The sequence below is a fragment of the Salvelinus namaycush genome, chromosome 3 (genome assembly GCF_016432855.1).
Source record: "Salvelinus namaycush isolate Seneca chromosome 3, SaNama_1.0, whole genome shotgun sequence".
Classification (NCBI taxonomy): domain Eukaryota; kingdom Metazoa; phylum Chordata; class Actinopteri; order Salmoniformes; family Salmonidae; genus Salvelinus; species Salvelinus namaycush.
The window spans coordinates 96,994,047-97,007,732 of NC_052309.1; the positions used below are offsets into that span (position 1 = coordinate 96,994,047).

At 44.1% G+C, this 13,686-nt stretch overlaps 1 protein-coding gene across 1 annotated transcript; it reads left to right on the plus strand.

The window, feature by feature from the left end:
- The first annotated feature begins 9,330 nt into the window (after nt 1-9,330).
- LOC120044155 (BTB/POZ domain-containing protein 17-like) lies at nt 9,331-11,965 on the plus strand. Its single transcript, XM_038988737.1, has 3 exons — nt 9,331-9,379; nt 10,385-10,715; nt 10,897-11,965. The coding sequence occupies exons 1-3, from the start codon at nt 9,331-9,333 to the stop codon at nt 11,963-11,965; spliced, it is 1,449 nt and encodes a 482-aa protein (XP_038844665.1).
- Nucleotides 11,966-13,686: the final 1,721 nt, after the last annotated feature.

Below are 13,686 nucleotides of genomic sequence, written 5' to 3' on the forward strand. Positions count from 1 at the left end.
CACATAGCGTTGATAGTAAAACACACATGCCTTGTTTTGGGGGTTCTGGGCCAAAAAGCTAATAATAATGAAGTAGATGCTCCAACACATTAGTTCACTCTTAGAAAATGTTCCAGGAAGAACCTTTTCACCAAAGGTTTCCTAAAGGGATCTTTGAGGGTTCTTTGTTGGGCAAAAGGGTTCTACCTGGAATAAAAAGTAGTCCTGGAAACTGGACAGCTGGAGGACCCTTTATGAACCCTTTCAACAACAAAATGTTTTGATCCCTGAAAGGATGTTGCTCAGGTCCATGTCCTACTTCATTAGTGTTTTGCATCACAACAATAGAAACAGAATGGGAACATTATGACACTGAAAATAGAAACAGAATGGGAACATTATGACACTGAAAATAGAAACAGAATGGGAACATTATGACACTGAAAAGGAAAGAACATTAGCTGTATGTTTCATTGATATCACACAATGTGCTTTTCAGATCAATGGATCCCGTCAATTTTAATGTTGGCCAGTGGACAGCTGTTTGATCTTCTCTCTCTTATTGCTCCTTGTAAGAGAAAATAAAATATTATGCAGATCTTTTTAAAGTGCACCAAATGTGTAATTTGCTTGTCCTCTAAAAGAACACCATAATATTTTAGATCACTGAATGCACCGCCTGTATTTTAGATCACTGAATGCACCGCCTGTATTTTAGATCACTGAATGCACCGCCTGTATTTTAGATCCCTGAATGCACCGCCTGTATTTTAGATCCCTGAATGCAGCGCCTGTATTTTAGATCACTGAATGCAGCGCCTGTATTTTAGATCACTGAATGCAGCGCCTGTATTTTAGATCACTGAATGCACCACCTGTATTTTAGATCACTGAATGCAGCGCCTGTATTTTAGATCACTGAATGCAGCGCCTGTATTTTAGATCACTGAATGCAGCGCCTGTATTTTAGATCACTGAATGCAGCGCCTGTATTTTAGATCACTGAATGCAGCGCCTGTATTTTAGATCACTGAATGCAGTGCCTGTATTTTAGATCACTGAATGCAGCGCCTGTATTTTAGATCACTGAATGCAGCGCCTGTATTTTAGATCACTGAATGCAGCGCCTGTATTTTAGATCACTGAATGCAGCGCCTGCATTTTAGATCACTGAATGCAGCGCCTGTATTTTAGATCACTGAATGCAGCGCCTGTATTTTAGATCACTGAATGCACCGCCTGTATTTTAGATCACTGAATGCACCGCCTGTATTTTAGATCACTGAATGCACCGCCTGTATTTTAGATCACAGAGGAATGTGCAGGCCGTGCTTTCAGTTAAGTACAGTATTGAGTGTTTAGATTGGTGTGACGTTTTGGAAGTCTCCAAGGGAGCCAATCAACCGGTTGATACCCTGTGGACCAAACACCCAGCGTGAGGTCACTCAGGACACATTTCTGGTGTTGGCACTGCCATTTACCACTCGTTAAACTAAGGTGTTTAACACGGCTGCGATCGGGCCAGGCAAGGCCCCCCGTGGTCTCATTGATCCTACCATTCAGTCCTCCCCAGGGGTGCTTTTAGAGATTTGGCAGGGTGTCAATCGGATTCTGAACCCTGTGACCACTGTCCTGTCAGTACGTTCTTCTAAGAACTGGTCTTGGTGAAGATATTACCTTGGTAAGGCTCTGAAAGTCACCCAGAGTTCTAATTCTAAGATAATGATTTGTTGCATTTCGGCTCACAGTGAACCTATACTGAACAGTTTTACAGTTCAGTAAACAGAATAATGGAACAGAATAATGGAATAGTATCAAACACATTGTTTCCATGGTTTCCATGTGTTTGATACCATTCCATTCATTCCATTCCAGACATTATTATTAGCTGTCCTCCCCTCGGTAGCCTCCTGTGCTTGGGTGACAAATCCAAAAGATGATTCAAGGAAATTAACTTCTCAGAAGCCACATTTTCAGGTACAGAGAATAAATAGTCCCATTCTCTCCTGTCAAACACATCTGAATCTAAGGATGCTCAGGAACGTCCCAATATGCAGGGGAGTGTTGGACATTGGTTAATAAACCCTGTCTAATCCAATATTATGTATATCAAAGCAGATGTCTTTCACAACAGAGAAGCAAGACATTTTGCTGGTATTTGAATGTTTTGATTCAAAAGCAAAATTGGTCTAAAAGAGCAACAGTTAGACACGTCTTTGCAATGCTTAAACAAAAGTTTGAACTTCTGTCAGACTTTGACACACTGGTCGAGAGAGTGCTTAAACATTTCCAGAAGAAAAGATGCCAGTTTGGCAGAAAATGTATTGGGTACCCTCAGGCGATTCGGAATTATTAAGGAGAGAGGAGAGACGACACGTTTAGATCAGGTAGTGAAATATTCCTTTTGAATCTCTGTGCCTGAAAAAGCAGCCTGAATTAAACGTATTGGATGGGATCGGTCAGTGTCTGTAATTGACTGGACGTAGAGTGATGGCTTTGCATCATGTATCATCATCTCAAATACAGCCTCTCTATGTTTCTTCATTGTCATTCCATGGCAACAATAGTTGGCTACAGCCTGTCAGGTAAGAGAGTCAGGCCCCATTTTAGGTTTTTAAATCACATTTAAAACCCCACATTTTTAGCATGCCTTTTAGTCAGTAATTGTTTTAAACATCCTCAGTGTTGTGTTATTTTATTAATCCTTCATACTACCTGTTCGCTTTAACTTTATTCATTTGATTGTTTTAATGTAAAGTGTGTTGCGATTTTGAATGCACTTTAAATAAAGTTTGATTTAATTTCATTTACAACACATTTACATAAGACCAGGGCAAGCTATCACTTCTTCTCAAGGGGATGCGGTGTCTCCTGTCCCCTGTCCTCCAGTAGCCATCCCAATTCCTTCCTTCCTGTCTCAGACCTCATTAGAGAGTACCTCAGCCCAGCTCTACTCAGAGAACATGTCATGCTATTCATAGCACACGGGCTAGGTATGGATCTCCAAGGACATCTGTAGGTAACTACAGAGCTGCATTCTTACTAGCAACCCAATTCTGTCTGAAACAACATTTTATGCTATCCTTGGTGGACTACGTAGGATACCATAATGAACAACTCCCATACTCTTTCTACAGATGTATTTATCTGTATTATGTGGTGGTTATTCAACAGAGATGATTTGACTCGACTGAAGGTAATCTCATTTAACACAGAACTAAAATCTTGCTTAATTTGTTCAGATGCTCGATAGATATTTGTTAATGAGAGTTTAGACTGAAGACTAATTAGTGCAGATAAGGGGTTTTTGGCATGAATCTTGCTCTGGAGGCAGCTCTGCAGAGTGGTCACAAGCTGGCACAGCCACAAAGTCATCACATCTGATTTTAAACATAACCTTAACCCTGACCACACTGCTGACCATAATGCCTGACCTTAAATTAAGACCAAAAAGCACATTTTTGTTTTCAATAATGTTTACAAAATAGCCAATTCTGTCTTTGCAGCTGGTCCATCTAGCCATAATCGCTCAGTTCTGCCTCAAGTACAAGACTCATCCCAATAAACATCAACCTGCTTAATTAGTCTGAGAGGCTCCTTCATTTGCTTTCATCTCAGTCAGCGGTCCAACACACTTTGAGAACATCTCTTCATCTTTCCCTGAAGAAGAGATCATCAAAACCATTCGGGTATTGACTCCCCATTACCCCAGAGACAAGAAATCGATATCGAAACTGCACGGCAGAGAAAGGGTCAATTGGACACCTTATTCATTGGTCAATTACTTCAACATTCCTTTGTCCTTTTTAGGTCATCACCACATTCTCATGTGCCAATGTCACTTCTCTCTGCCGGGACCACAATGCACCAGGCAGTAACCTTCACGCTCGTCAATAAGGCTGAGTAAGAGTTTTTAGGAGGCCATGTAGCTTGATACCACTCACCAGAGTGGATAGTATGCGCAGTATTGATTTCATGGTTCCCCGTAAGAGCAATTAGCATGTTCCCTGCCTGCAGCAGCAACCTGTGAACTCTTTGACCAGCTGTTTCTTTTGTCGCTGAGGATCACGCACATTCGTTTTGCACTCGGCAACAGAACACAGAACACAGTGGAACAGAACACAGAACACAGTGGAACAGAACACAGAACACAGTGACACAGAACACAGAACACACAGACACACAGTCACTCTGCATGCACGGACTCAGTTACCGCTTGTTAGTGTGGTTTGTCTCTTCACCACATTTCAATCCTTTTCAACACAATTTTTTATTTATTTTATTTCACTTTTATTTAACCAGGTAGGCTAGTTGAGAACAAGTTCTCATTTACAACTGCGACCTGGCCAAGATAAAGCATAGCAGTGTGAACAGACAACAACACAGAGTTACACATGGAGTAAACAATAAACAAGTCAATAACACAGTAGGGGAAAAAATGAGTCTATATACATTGTGTGCAAAAGGCATGAGGAGGTAGGCAATAAATAGGCCATAGGAGCGAATAATTACAATTTAGCAGATTAACACTGGAGTGATAAATCATCAGATGATCATGTGCAAGTAGAGACACTGGTGTGCAAAAGAGCAGAAAAGTAAATAAATAAAAACAGTAAGGGGATGAGGTAGGTAAATTGGGTGGGTTGTTTTTACAGATGGACTATGTACAGCTGCAGCGATCGGTTAGCTGCTCAGATAGCAGATGTTTAAAGTTGGTGAGGGAAATAAAAGTCTCCAACTTCAGCGATTTTTGCAATTCGATACAATAAGTAAACATTAAAGGGATAGTTCACCCAAATGACTACATTACATATTGGTTTCCTTACCCTGTAAGCAGTCTATGGACAAGGTATGATGACAGCATCCATTTACATTTTTTATAATTTTTTATAATTTGGTGTTTTTATCAATGTCAATCAATAAGATATAGCAATCACATGATTACCGCAGCAACAAAACATGAGCAAAACCAGGGGGGGGGGGTTGATACAGCAGTTCAAGATACAAGAATTGAGAGATAATATTACATGAGGGGTACCTAACCAAGGTCTTTGATGGTGAAAGTGGCTTTTGACCAACCCACTAGAATCTTTGTAGCGGTGCCATGCTTTGGTTTTATTTACTTGGCCACTGTTTCCAAATGCTAACTTTGTAGCATTTGTGGCACAAATCCAATGCAAGTCATTAGTACTGAAATGTGTCACACTTCATGTCCAAACCATCTATTGAGCTACACAATCAATGTTAGATATTTTAGGATGATTTGGACATGAAGCATTGTCCATACTGAATTCATATCAAGCCATTTGTCATAAAAGCAAGGCATGAACAAGAAGACAGGTGTGTACATCAGTGGAGGCTGCTGAGGGGAGGACGGCTCATAAAAATGGTTGGAATGGAGCGTTTGGAATGGCATCAATCACATGGAAACCATGCATTTAATGTATTTGATACCATTCCACTGATTCCGCTCCTGCCATTACCACGAGCCCGTCCTCCCCAATTAAGGTGCTACCAACCTCCTGTGGTGTACATCCATGTGAATGTATTTTATTTTCGAAGAGTACAAACAGATGAGTGAAGTAGACAAAGTCCCAGATGTCGCTAGCCAGATATGTTCACTAACCCAATGAGAGAGCAGTGCACTGAAATTGTCACATTAAAATTTGGAGAGTCACCATCGCTCTAATGCAAGGCTCTCCAACCCTGTTCCTGGAGAGCTAGCATCATGTAGGTTTTCAATCCAACCCCAGTTTTAACTAACCTGATTCAGCTTATCAACCAGCTAATTATTAGAATCAGGTGCGCTAGATTATGTTTGGAGCGAAAACCTGCAGGACGTTAGCTCTCCAGGAACAGGGTTGGAGTTAAAACCTACAGGACGGTAGCTCTTCAGGAACTGGGTTGGAGTTAAAACCTACAGGAGGGTAGCTCTCCAGGAACAGGGTTGGAGTTAAAACCTACAGGAGGGTAGCTCTCCAGGAACAGGGTTGGAGTTAAACCCTACAGGAGGGTAGCTCTCCAGGAACAGGGTTGGAGTTAAACCCTACAGGAGGGTAGCTCTCCAGGAACAGGGTTGGAGTTAAAACCTACAGGAGGGTAGCTCTCCAGGATCAGGGTTGGAGTTAAAACCTACAGGAGGGTAGCTCTCCAGGAACAGGGTTGGAGTTAAAACCTACAGGAGGGTAGCTCTCCAGGAACAGGGTTGGAGTTAAAACCTACAGGAGGGTAGCTCTCCAGGAACAGGGTTGGAGTTAAAACCTACAGGAGGGTAGCTCTCCAGGAACAGGGTTGGAGTTAAAACCTACAGGAGGGTAGCTCTCCAGGAACAGGGTTGGAGTTAAAACCTACAGGAGGGTAGCTCTCCAGGAACAGGGTTGGAGTTAAACCCTACAGGATGGTAGCTCTCCAGGAACAGGGTTGGAGTTGAAACCTACAAGACGGTAGCTCTCCAGGAACAGGGTTGGAGTTAAAACCTACAGGAGGGTAGCTCTCCAGGAACAGGGTTGGAGTTAAAACCTACAGGACGGTAGCTATCCAGGAACAGGGTTGGAGTTAAAACCTACAGGACGGTAGCTATCCAGGAACAGGGTTGGAGTTAAAACCTACATGGCGGTAGCTCTCCAGGAACAGGGTTGGAGTTAAAACCTACAGGACGGTAGCTATCCAGGAACAGGGTTGGAGTTAAAACCTACATGGCGGTAGCTCTCCAGGAACAGGTTTGGAGTTAAAACCTACAGGACGGTTGCTCCAGAAACAGGGTTGGAGAGCCCTGCTCTAATGGGTATGCACTAATCTTTCAATTACTGAGATTATCAGGCCGTTACTGAGAACTGTTGTCAATTTCCAGCAGACATGCTGTTATAGGATTTTGTATTCAAATTGATTGTTGTTGATATGGCGTTATAGATATCACCTCACTCATTAACTCTGTGGTTATTTACTTAATTGTGCCATTGTCACACATTTCACATATTGGTCTCATTACTTCTAATTAACATAAATAAAACCCTCACATACAATACCCTAATTATATTATAACAGTGTACTCTATCATAAAATAGTTGATTCATATTGACTCCATAATATAGTGTTTAATAACCCTTTCTCATCCGCCTACACTCAAAAAATGAAGAGAGAGTCCCTATTGGACCACAGATCAATGCCATGTTAACATGGAAAAGGGAGAAATTCAAAATCAAAGCCATCGTCATGGCAACGGCCCCTGCCAGATTCCACCAATCAATGGAGTCCGCAAGGCGATGTGAGAGGCGCCAGGCGGGGAAAAAGGCCAGGCGTCCTACATAAAGAGTCCGGGACGGGGAGTCAGGGCGCCACAACGGGGCAAACCCACCTCTTGCACACACACACACACACACACACACACAAAGACATTAAGCACCAAGAGGAAGACGGAAAGAGTGAAACGAAGAAAAAGAAGGAACAGAGAAGAGAGAGAGAGAGAGGGGATATATATGACTAGATATGGCACACACCTATGAAGGAGGAATCCCTGCCCGGGTCTATCTGGGAACCCTGCTCGTGGCTCTTTGCTTCCACCCCATCTCCGTTGGAGGAGGTAAGGTGACTGTGTGACAGACTGCTCTGCATAGTGATCAACTGTTTAGCTTGTCTATTTTAGTCACTCTGCCACTTTCCTCTCTCACTACAGTGCATCAACAACATCAGTTTTATTTCCTATTCTATTTACACTTCTTATCCTAAAGAAGGGTAGGAAAGAGATACAACTGTGTTTTAGAGGAATATCGCCCCACTCAGTGTGTTGGGGAAACGGTGGTGGAACACGTTGCATGTGGGTTGCTCTCTTTAAGCCCTGAGGCACTAGGTTGAGTATTGGAATAGCAGCACTGTCCCACCAGTTCCATTTCCCACATCCTATCTCTGTCTGTCTGTGGTGTTTTGCAGGAAGAGCCTGAGATGTTTGTTTTTGTGTGGCCTTTGTGAGTCAGAATCGATGAGGATGCTATTTTAGAGACTGAAGAAAATGCTCTTTCCTATATTGAAGGACTTGACCGGGGAAGCATCAATTGAATTACACTTTATTTCAGGCTATAACGCCTTCATCTTGCATGGCAGTTTTTTCCTCATGCGTTTTGTGTGCTCGTCTTGTGTGCTCACACACACACACACATATCTATGTTTAATTTAGGGGATTCAACCCCCCAGCTTCTAAAAATCACTGTGCTTGACTAGAGGAGAAAATTCTTAATCTTTTATTAATAGCATCATCCTCAGCTGTATAAATTTCCCTGAAGTTCTCACTTCAAACTATTGCAACGAATTCACCACAGCATTTTAAAGGAAACAAATGGAATGCTTGATTGCAGCACATTTAAACTAGGAAGTAATTACCCGGAACAAATCAATCTGTCACAATTAAATGGCATGTCAACCGATCACAATTAATATGCTTGCAAAAGACAAATTGAACTTCTGAAGTCCAATTTTGTTTGAGCTGGGTGAATGACACAAATTACACAAATGCAATATGCAAATGTCAAAGTTATTTGTCAATAACCCACAAGCATCAGCTGCCGTCATGGAGATGTAGGCTATAGGCTAGTTGTGTCTAATGAACTGAACAAAGGTTGCTTTGAAGTGGAGGTGCATGATTAGCCGACAGTGGTGACAGGGAGGCGGGGGGGCAGGAGTCTTTCTCCCTCTGTGTCTCATTAAACCTACAGTAACAGGAGGAAGCAGCTGGTGTCAATGGAGGCAGAGGAAGGAGGGCGTTAAAGAGAGTGAGCGTGCAGCTTGTCGTGCTGAGACTTTCTTTCATGTGACTCTACAGTGTGCATGTGCCACTTGTGCTCATCCTCAAGAAGACCCTGTAGTGAAGAAGGAGACATCTTCTGTTCAACCTCACAGGGACCCTGTAGTGAAGAAGACATCTTGTGTTCAACCTCACAGGGACCCTGTAGTGAAGAAGGAGACATCTTGTGTTCAACCTCACAGGGACCCTGTAGTGTTAGTAATACATCTAATTAATAATAATTTTACCAGCAGTGTAGGTGTGTGCAGTAGTTAGCCATTTAACAGTCTTATGGCCAGGAGATTTAAACTGTTTAGGAGTCTGTTCGTCTGAGCCTTGATGCACCAGTACCACCTGCCAGATGGGAACACATTTTTCAGGCCTTTCTCAGACACCGCCTGGCATTTACGTCCTGAATGGCTGGGTGCTCACCCCCAGTGATGCACTGGGCCGTCCGTACCACCCTCTGTAGGGCCTTCCGGTTGAGCGGGTTGCAGTTGCCAAACCAGACGGTGATACAACCAGTCAGGATGCTCTCGATGATGCAGCTGTAAAAGTTCCTATGGATCTGAGGCGCCATGCCAAATCGTATCAGCGTCCTGAGGGAGAAGAGGCACGACTGTGCTGGTGTGAGAGGATCATGTTAAGTCCTCAGTGATGTAGACACCGAGCAATTTAATACAGTCTATTCATGTAATAATCTGCAAATATGGATTTAAAACTTTAAAAAGTAGTTTAGTCAGGGGATAAAAAATGTTTTCGACATGTCTGGTGCTTATACAGTACAGCCTAGGCATAATTGTACTTAAAGACAAGTAGCCTATTGGTTTCACAGCCTACACTATTACCATCCATTATCATCCATTATTATCTGTCTATTAACAATGTGTTTTACGCTCCAAGATGCTGACCCTAAACCCAAACCACGGGTAGGATTTCCCCATTAGCGACTGGGTCAGTCACTTCTGAACTGCAGACGAACTCAGCAACTCTTCAAGTTTATGGCTATCTCATCACTGCACTGTTAATTAAGCTTTGAAGGAGAGAGTGAAGAGTGTTAAGGCTGGTAGACAGCTTGTCATAATTAATGATTGGTTAGCGGTTGTAATTCATTGTGAGAGCCATGGTGGGTTTATAGGGACAGCAGGGCTTTTACATTTTAGAACGATGTGTTGAGTTGCTCGGTAGTGGTGTATGTTTTAGAAGGAGGTGTCGATTGGCTGGATAGGGGTGTTTATGTTTTAGGAAGATGTGTTGATTAGACAGTTGGATGGGACTTGATGGATGTGCCAGTGTTGTCGGGTAGGACAGGACACCAATCAGAGAGACTCAGGTGTCGATACATTGATCAAGGCGGGTCTCACATGGACTGAGTATCTGTTGGCTGAGTCGGTGTTGATTGGCAGAAGGCTCAACTGTCAACTCAACATTCAGTGTCAAAGTGAGTGATGACTGGAGAAGAAGGGCTCTATCTCAATTTGTCTTTCCGCAATTCCTCACCTCCTTCACAGCCGTATTGGAGGAGAAGGTCCAAGGGGAGGATGCCATATAGAATAGAGAGAACGGTGAATAGAATGAGGTTGTGAGGAATCGAGGACAGATGAATTGAGAAAGAGGTGTTTTCACTTGCAGTTGACCTGGTGTTGAACGGGATCCCTTCATCTTCTCTTCCTGCAGCCGCGCTGAAGCAGGAGGTGGCACTGGAGAATGGCGCCACAACGCTGAACCACTCCATGGCAATGGTGCAGCGCATGGAGGGTCTGCTGGCCCAAGGCAATGGCAGCGATGTGGCCCTCCGCGTGCAGACGGTAAACACAGATGAGGTGAAGGTGATCCAGGCGCACACGCTGGTGCTCTCGCTGCAGAGCGAGGTGTTTGAGGAGCTGCTGCTCAGCCACAACACCAGCACCTTGGTCCTGAGGGAGCCTGCCGACTGTGCTGCTGTCTTTGACAAGTTCATCAGGTGAGGGGACCTGGGAGGGGGGGGGGGCAGAATGAGTGTACACCTCAAGAGGATGGGGGAGGAACAAAAATGGGCTAGTGGTGTTTCATGTTTTTTTTTTTTTTTTAATTATCTCCTTTCAAGTTCAGTAATGACTGCCAATGTTTCTGCAGACCGATCTAGCCTTGTTTTATCTCTGCAGGTACCTCTACTGCGGTGACATCTCCGTGCGCCTGGACCAGGCAATCCCTCTGCACAAGCTGGCCAGCAAGTACCGTGTGTGGAGCCTCCAGCAGGGTCTGAGCCAGTACATGACGGGGCACCTGTCCAGCGACTCCCCGACCGGCCACGTGGTTGGCTGGTACCAGTACGCCATGCAGATCGACGACGCCAACCTGAGGGACAGCTGCCTCCAGTACCTCTCCTGGAACCTGTCGTCGGTGTTGCAGAGCGGCGAGTGGGGCTCCATCAGCGACGACCTGCTGCTGTCCCTGATGCAGCGCTCCGACCTCATCCTGCAGAGCGAGCTGGAGCTCTACGAGGCCCTGGAAGCCTGGATTGGCCAGAACCAGCCGGCCGGCCTAACGGTGGAGAATGCCCTGAGGCAGGTGCGCTATGGCATGATCCCCCCGCAGCACCTGTTCCGTCTGCAGAAGCAGTCACCAGTCATGCTGAAATACTACGAGTCCATCCGTGACCTGCTCTTCCTGGCCTTCCAGTTCCACTCGGCCTCGCCCGTCCAGCTGGCCAAATACTTTGACGTCAACTGCAGCATATTCACGCCACGCAACTACCTGTCACCGTCCTGGGGCTCTCCGTGGGTCATCAACAACCCCACGCGCGACGACCGCAGCTTCAGCTTCCAGACCCAGCTGGGCCCCAGCGGCAGCGACGCCAGCAAGCGGGTGACCTGGAACGCCCTGTTCTCCCCGCGCTGGCTCCCGCTCAGCGTGCGCTCTGCCTATACAAACGAGATGCAGGCCACACGCACTGACGGCGGTCGTCCTCGCATCATCGTCACCCCAGCCACTTCCAGCCCCGACTTCGCCGGTGTGAGCTTCCAGAAGACGGTGATTGTGACGGCGAGGCAGGGGGGTAAAATGGTGGTTCGTCACGTCTACAACTTCCACCAGAGCACTGAGGAGGCCGGGGATTTCCTGGTGGAAGCCGACCTTCACCGCCGGGCGTCTGAATACCTCATCGACAGCTCCCTCTACCTGCACGTCATGGTAAAGCCCCTTTACCACAGCCTCATCGTTGCCAGGAAATAGGCCAAGAGGTTGTTGTTGCCTTGGTAACCAACGGTTCCCATTAGATGGTCAAGTTGCAGAGTAAAAATTGGCTATATCATAAAAAATTATGAAAACAAAACATGTGCTTTTTGGTCTTAATTTAAAGTACCCGGCATAAGGTTTGCAGTGTGGTTGAGTTTATATTTCAAGAATAGAAATTGTAGAAATAGGCTGGGTTTATGACTTTGGAACTTGCCCAGACAGTGATGACCGTAACCAACCGCCCTCCCTGCTGAGTCCCACCCCCCCTAGCCTGCAGACAAAGTCACACATGCACACACTCATATCACAACTCCTGTTTATTGGCCTGGTACTGGGCACTTCTGTTCTACATAAGGTCATGGTACTTTTTACAGTAGTGGTTAAGTTTGTCTCCAAACTGTTTTAGCTCTGAAAAGAGGTGTCTGGAGCCAGCTTTAACTGTACTGCATCTATTAAAGAAGTCAATGAAAGAGTTTCAGATAATAACAGTTCCTCCACATTGCCCCCCCCCAATCTTACACACATGGTAGGGGCAAACACGACTGCACTGTATCTGTTTGAGATATGATTATGTCAATAGTTGGATATTTCCTTGATTGCCCCTGATTAGAGGAAAGGCACATTCTTTATGACATATTTAACTGTATGATGTTATCTGCATAGCTATAGGATACTACTAGTAAATCAAAGTGTCAGTTATTGGTATTGTTTCCATTGGCTGAACTCTCACTTTGTTGGTGCTAACCAAACCTCACAGGATCAAGTGAAGCTTATTTCGTCGCTTTGCACACTGCCAACACCATAAGTACAGGTCATTTTAAAAGCATGCATTCATACCATTAGACACAATCACACACATAAGTTTACAGGCCTAAATGTTATAGCCATGCTGATACTCAGTGACTGGACAATTCCTATACCAGAGTTTCTCTAGAAGCCATTTTGCTGTTGCCCTACTCTTTTGCAATTGAGGAGCATTTCTATTGAATCTTTAAGCCAACCTGCAGTATTAGTGCTATTAGAAGGATTGTGTTGTTGTGAGTAGTGCTTATATAATGAATTATGCACGGGCCTATGGACAACATTGTTGGTCTAAATTATACTTCAGGGTCTTTAGAATGTTACTAGTTAATGTAGCTACCATATCTATCTATGTCCTCTTCCTATAACCTGAATAAAATGATATTTTACCCAGTCTGTAATTGGTCTGTTTATTTGATTCACCCTAATATGCAGAACACAATGTGATACAGAGGACAATTGTGACTTAAGCCTAATTTATATTGTACATATGCAACAAAGTAATGCAAACACAAAATGGCAACCCTGCAAACTGGCATCACATTTATAATCGTGGGGCTGCAGACGTGTGTGTGTTTTTGCTACTCAACAATACAGCATTGCAATTTTTCATAGCTATTTGTAGCTCTTGTATTTCATAGTACTGTAGGTATGGTATAAATTAAGCTTTAATAAAAAACAAACAAGGTAGACCTATCAAAATGAATTTCACATGCCTTGTATGGGGATATTTTTCTGAAATCAAAATGCTTTGAAGCCATTGAAAACCACAAATTATACAATGACATGCTTAGAATATATATATATATATATATTTTTTTTCAATCATGATTGTTGTGACCATGGACTGGTCTTGGACATGTCCACGCTTGTTGGCAATGACAGCAGAGACTACATCTCCCACAACTATGTACAAC